General features: G+C 40.0%; 1 protein-coding gene across 1 annotated transcript; it reads right to left on the bottom strand.

Moving 5' to 3' along the window:
- Positions 1–232: 232 nt before the first annotated feature.
- Positions 233–6592, bottom strand: LOC4323993 (fimbrin-2). Its single transcript, XM_015777306.3, has 13 exons — positions 6395–6592; positions 5769–6280; positions 5486–5657; positions 4709–4747; positions 4546–4614; positions 4334–4450; positions 3675–3889; positions 2491–2646; positions 2204–2403; positions 1647–1804; positions 1314–1410; positions 902–993; positions 233–713 (listed from the first exon to the last, which is right to left on the bottom strand). The coding sequence occupies exons 1-13, from the start codon at positions 6479–6481 to the stop codon at positions 540–542; spliced, it is 2088 nt and encodes a 695-aa protein (XP_015632792.1). The 5' UTR covers positions 6482–6592; the 3' UTR covers positions 233–539.

The following is a 6592-nucleotide window of genomic DNA, read 5'->3' as shown; positions in this document are numbered from 1 at the left end:
AAGTGAGGATCTAGACCTACCCAAATCATTAATTAATAGACATCAACTATCTATATTATCGATTAAATGCAATTATTGTAGCAAAAAAAAGATTTCTGCTTTTTATTTTTGTCAAAATAAAAACTGTTAGTCACTTTGTTCCTAAAATTATCAGCCTACCTAGTTCTACAAGATAGCCTGCTACACAAGAAAGAAAAACTAGTTCTGCCTGCAACCTGCCTGGAGCGAGAAGTGCCAAAGAACAAATCAATCTATGTGGATTTCAGAAAATCCACTGCCACTATATGATGTTACAGATATCGGCTACCTGTGTCAATATTTACAGGATGTTACACATCTCTCATCAAATCGATTTCACACTACAAAAAACCCATAAAACGAAACAATCAAAACTCTTTACCATTCCCATCCCAATCTTGAATGCATTTGCTCTCCAAATTATAGCAAAGAATCAAGAACATAGCCAACCCTTCATGGGATGACGAGCATCCCACGTTTCAACAAGCAGTCAGATCGTTTCCTTTCATGGTCTCACGAATCTATCTAGCTCCACTATCATCGAACGATGACTCGGATGCAGAATCATCTGATGTTGAGATGGAGCTTGTTTCGCATGAACTGCCGTTTTCGGTGTCCAATGAAAATGATGTTGGCTTCTTCAAATGCCAGTACATTATGCTTGCTGTCAAGGTTAGCATCATTTTCTGGTTCACCTGAAACACATCAAAACAAAATCGTATTGCACATGTTAATTACTCCATTGACATCACAAGAGAAGGTCTGCTACTTGAGCATATCAATCTAGTTGCTTTTATGGACTTCAATTCTTCACAAAAATGCATAAATTTCATAGTAACAAAGTACAAAGAATAAATGTTATGCTTTCAATCAATTTTCTTACCTCCAGAATATCTTCTGGTAGCAAGAAAATGGAGCAACCAAGCTTCCTAGCCACAGAAATGATGTATGAAGCATTCATTTGCTTTTCTTCATCTGTACAGAAAGTGTAAATTTTTCAGGAAACAAGATCTGACCAGCATGCACCAGAAGCAGATCATAATAGCCAATCTAGCAATTTGTACATAACAGTGGTGGTAAAACAATGAATACGCATACAAGAACAAAATGCATGGAGCATGACAATGGGGTAAATTTAAACAGGTATGCACCAAAGGAGTAATTTAAAACAGGTATACTGGGTGACAACAATAATTCAAAAGGAGACCCACTAGTTTATATTTCCACATTAAAGACTGAGGAAAATATGAATCACAGGGAATGATGGAAATTTGCAATAGCATCAGGGAAATGACCTTTTTCTCCTTTGGTAACAAGGCTCCAATTCACAACCCGAGGTTCCACGGCACCAAGTAAATTGAGGAAAAATATGCCACTTGAAAGGCTTCTATCCTGTAAGTATTACATTCAGTTAAAATCTGAAACTAAAAGGCAAGAAAAAATAGTAGAGAATGTAGTCGAAACTTGAAACCATTGTATATTAGTTTGATAATAAGATCAGGATTGCATATTTCATTATTAACAAATTATACAATGGCAGACATTGAAGAAAACTTTGCGGCTAACTAACCAAGGAAGAAACAGTAATATGACATTATCAATTAGGAAATATATCAAAGTAAACCAACCTTGAAACTCTCCATTCGAGAATGCTTTCCAGAATCCTTTACTTTTTTGTTTGCCCAAATCAGTATGTCGTTATCTGTGATCTCTTTACCATTTGAATGGAATCTCAGATTCTTTAACAATTGAAGGATATTGTACCTCATCAATTGCCACAGAAAAGCTGGGGAAATAAAGTACCATATGATTACCAAATTATACAAGTGTCTATGCAACAGAACATACTCATTGTTGAGTTAACCAGCAGTTTAACAAGAATCACTAATGGAGCAATCTAAATGCCCTCCAAAAAATGAACAGTTCAGCAAAGCATCAACAAGTAAGTCATATAAAATTATCAGGCGTCAAAGTGATAACAATTATCAGACAATAATGAGGTCCTATGTACCAAACTTGATTGCTATTATCAGGTACTTACAGACATTTATAAGCATAGTCCAATTTGTTTCTTACATGTTTATGCAGATCTGGTCAAGTTATCATTTGCAGACTACCAGGACAATGCAGCAATGCCAATATGACTAAAAACACATTGTATTAAATTGATGAAAATACCACTTACCTAATATCAGTTTCTTGTTTCCTTGCACAATATCATTACCAGCAATATTCACCAAGGAAAATTTTAGTTCTTTCCCAATCTTCAGAACTTGATTGCAATTTTCCACTTTCCTGAATGGTAATTTTATTGGGGGCCTATTTGCCATTTTCCAATTAACTGAGCCAGGAGCAATCTTGTCAATCACCTCAAGAAGCACCCATCTGTCATCCCCAGAACAAAATATCAGATAGAGCATCGGCTTGGGTGACGATTAAGATGGGGGGAGATAACTTTAATGTAAGACCTACCCATTTCTAAGATCCTCAAACACATTGTTGATGTATGTAGAAATTCCAAGGCTATTAATCCATAACCGGAATGACCTCTCTTCCCTCGAAACTTGAGCATCATCAGAGAGTCCGTCGACAAAGGAAACTTGTTTCATTTGTTTTGACAGCCCATTCCTGAAGTAAAAGGAGCAAAAGTCAAATACTTTCATGTAGTTGTTCCCCTGAAATTTTTCTGGTTGCTAACCTGACATTTCAATCCCTGATACTAAGAACATCAATTTTCATGCAGGCTTCAACCTCAGTACAAGACAACAATTTTTTGGTAATCATACAGCCCATTAGAACAGTCAATCTCATTTTGTGACCCAAATGACTTATTACTACATATGTTATTGTTGGCTATAGCATATCTGCCAGAAAAGTAATACTGATAGTCCATTGTAGGTCAGTTCAAAGAAGATATGTTGCCAAGAAAACAATTCCAGAATTTCTAGTTGAATCCCTTTCTCAACCTGTTTCACGCCATCACACTGACAAGGATGATCATGCATAGATTGCATTCCTTTGCTATGCTATGAACAATACATATTGATGAATAATACACAAAAGAAAAATCATAAACCTATATTTTATGGAAGCACACAAGGTTGAACAAATCATGCAAACTGAAAAGGGATTTTTGTGTTTCAAATTGACAGTTTTCCGAGGGAAACACCACTCTAGCGCACCTTTAGTGAGTGATAAGATGAAGGAAACATGGGATGCTAACATAACATTACTAGTAGCTTCACGAAGATAATCTTTTTCCAAATAATTATCATATGTTAACTGTAGTATTTACACAACAATGGATACCATCATGTCTATCCCTATGTACTGCCTTTATTTCATATTATAAGTCGCTTTGCCTTTTTTTTTCTTTAGCTTTGACCAAGTTTATAGAAAAATATAGCAATATTTTTAACATAAAACAAAGAAACTATCAAAATATATTCAATGCTAGATTTAATAAAATTATTTTGGTGCTATAAATGTTGCTATATTTTTCTATAAACTTGGTCAAACTTTCAAGAAGTTTACTTTGAAAAGGTCAAAGTGACTTATAATATGAAACGGAGGGAATAATAAAAAAACCAAGCAGAAATTCAATTTCTTTGAAAAAATATTAAATTAAATAAAGAAATTATGAGAACTATCTATACCTTTTCTGGAAAATATGAGCCACAAAAGCAAGATTTAGATTTGGTAAACCGTCGACAATGTCTTTTGGGGTCAGATATCTTTTGCAGCCCATCCTATCTGCATGCTCAAGAACTAATCTTGCTCTATGAAGAAGATCTTTAACTGACATTGGGGATGGTTTAGCACTGCATTCAGGTGCCAAGACATTCAGTAGACAAGCATATGCCTCACTATCCTGCATTTTTATGTTACAAAAATATAAGATATGCATTCTTCATACTGGGATGTAGATGGAACTAAAGAACAGATAAACCAATATTTATCCATCAATTGACTATAGTGGAATTTAACAACCAAAAATTTGATAACCGGAAAAAAAAAAGTATTCATGATGTTACATGAACTATGAGAATGAATGCATCATGATGTATGATTAATTAATTATTGACCATAGTGTTATAAAATAAATTTAATAACATAAATATGTAATTCGATAAATTAACATTTTTACTGCACTAACTACATTTTCTGGCAAATTAGATGCATTCATTCTATACATCAGAATCCTAAATGATCAAGGAAAACTATCGTGGCATGTGAATGCTAACATGTAGAAAAGATGTCACAGCTAGCAACAACTAAAGAAGACTGGTTCATATTGGAAATCAAGTGAGCATACTTTTATATCTGATGAAAAATTTGTTACTGTTCTTTGGAAACCTCCTTTCTTCAATTGAAAGTTCATCCATCTGAGTAATATTTTTTCAGGAGATAAGCTCATAAGCTCCTCCATCTCCTGCAAAAAGCACAGACATATGAATTTGAGTTATTTTCCCATCTGACACAAAATCAGTCACCAGTGTATTAGAATAAATATGAATCATGAACTACCTTGCTGTCTTCAACTAATTCTACCAATTGAGGTGTGCTCTTCAGGTTTACATCAGCCAAAAGTTGTATCTGGTAGTCATTATGTTAGCACAGTCAGTGAGATACATGAAGAAATAACAGAACTTCAGTTCTTGTGCGCAACAAAATAACAACAGGAACACACCTTAATTATTTGTGATATCAAACCCAAGATAAGGTGAGGCTGCAAGCACATAAGAGAGTTTTCATAAGATCCATGCACAACTTATATGAATGCTTGAGTATATAAATGGAGTGAAAGCAGGTGTAATCAATGAAATGCACACAAGAACAAGAGCAGACATAAAAACAATGCAAGTATAGCAGAAGATGCAAAAGTATCTGTATTTACTAGAGCATGTAACTAGTAATATGCGAATCTATTCAAGAGAACAAAAATGGCATAAGTTACAAGTATTCTGAACAAACAACAAAATTCAAGAAAGTGAAACCTATCACACAACATATATTTATTCATGTAGTTGATTCTTTCTTTAGTGGATTTTTCATGGTATTATCGAAACAATTTCAAGTATTTGATCACAAACAAAATAGAAGGGCAGATGGATAACCATACCAATCATATGCCACCATTTAAGCTTTTACAGATAATTGTGCCATGGTGTTCCAGTGACAACCACCAAGAGGTACAGATATAAAACTAATTAAAGCAAGGAGAACCAACTCATAATGCTTTACAGTTCTGGCCATCACATGGACTTTCAGTCTAGTGTGTCCCAACATCCCCTACTTGAACACACACACGTGCGTACCCGCAACTAAAAAGTGAACAAACTGAAACATTCAGCTTTATTCTGAATCTCATACTGTCGTAAATACGTTAATGTACTAATGTGGTGATCACACAAAAGAGGACAAGGAATTGAATTAAAGAAACAGGCAGAGTCCAGTGCAGTCCTACCCTTCCCTCGGCGAGGTCCTGCGTGCCGATGTTCACGACAGTGCAGCCGATGGCCTTGGCAGAATTGAGGCAGAGGGTGTGGTTCTCGTTCTTCTCCCACAGGTTGAGCAGCTTCTTGGTGTTGATGGCGCGCTCGTCGATCGTCCCCGGCACGGCCAGGTTGATGAGCTTGCTGAATCAAAAAGCAGGGGGGAAAAAGAGAAAGAAAGAAAGTCAGATCGGAGCACATGTGAGTGGATCGGAGTCGAAAAGGCGATCGATGAGATGAGATGAGGAAATGGACCATAGGAGCACGCCGTCCTTGGTGAGGTGGAAGAGGTGATCGGTGGCCGGATCGATGGGGAGCGCGGTGTTGAGGAAGGGATCCTCGGCGAGGTAGGCGTTGATGTGGCCGACGTAGGAGGCCTTCTCGGACTCGCTAATGGTGTGGAGCAGGGTGGTGGTGGCGGCCGTGAGGAACGCCGCGGCCGACGAGGAGGAGGAGCGCGCGATGCCCCCGCCGCCGCCGCCCGCCTTCTTCCCGGCGGCGGCGCCCTTGAGCCGCAGCTGCATCTCGGCGTAGACGCGGAGGAAGAGCTCGAAGCCGACGCCCTGGTGCGGCCTCTCGTCGGCGCGTGCGACGGCCTTGAGCACGGACGCCCACTCCTCCTCCGTGAGCTGCGCCGCCGCAGGCGCGCTGTTCTCCTTCTCGGCGTCCCCTCCTTTCCCGGCCCCGACGCCGGCGGATGATAGCGCCGCAGGCAGGTCCCGCAGCCGCAGCCTCCCGCTCGGCGCCGCGTCCCGCAGCGCCGCGTACTGTAACACCACCACCACACAAACACCAACCAGAAACGCGAATCACGATCAATGCGGCGGCGGCACGGCGGCGGGCGGCGGATCGAGCCGTGGCCATGGACAGGGTCGTCGTACCTGGGCCTGGAGGGCGCGGAGGTCGGCCTGCGAGAAGCGGCGCTGCAGGTAAGGGTCGGAGACGACGACCAGCCCGTCGAGCCCCATGGCGCGGAGCGGATGGATCGGAGGAGAGAGGCGGGGGACGGATCGGTGGCCGCCTCTCTCTCTGGAGTGGTGGGGTGGCAGCTCAGAGGAGAGAGAGAGGGGGGATGGGCC

The sequence above is a fragment of the Oryza sativa genome, chromosome 1 (genome assembly GCF_034140825.1).
Source record: "Oryza sativa Japonica Group chromosome 1, ASM3414082v1".
NCBI classification, from domain to species: Eukaryota; Viridiplantae; Streptophyta; class Magnoliopsida; order Poales; family Poaceae; genus Oryza; species Oryza sativa.
This window is presented reverse-complemented; position numbering and strand designations above follow the sequence as displayed.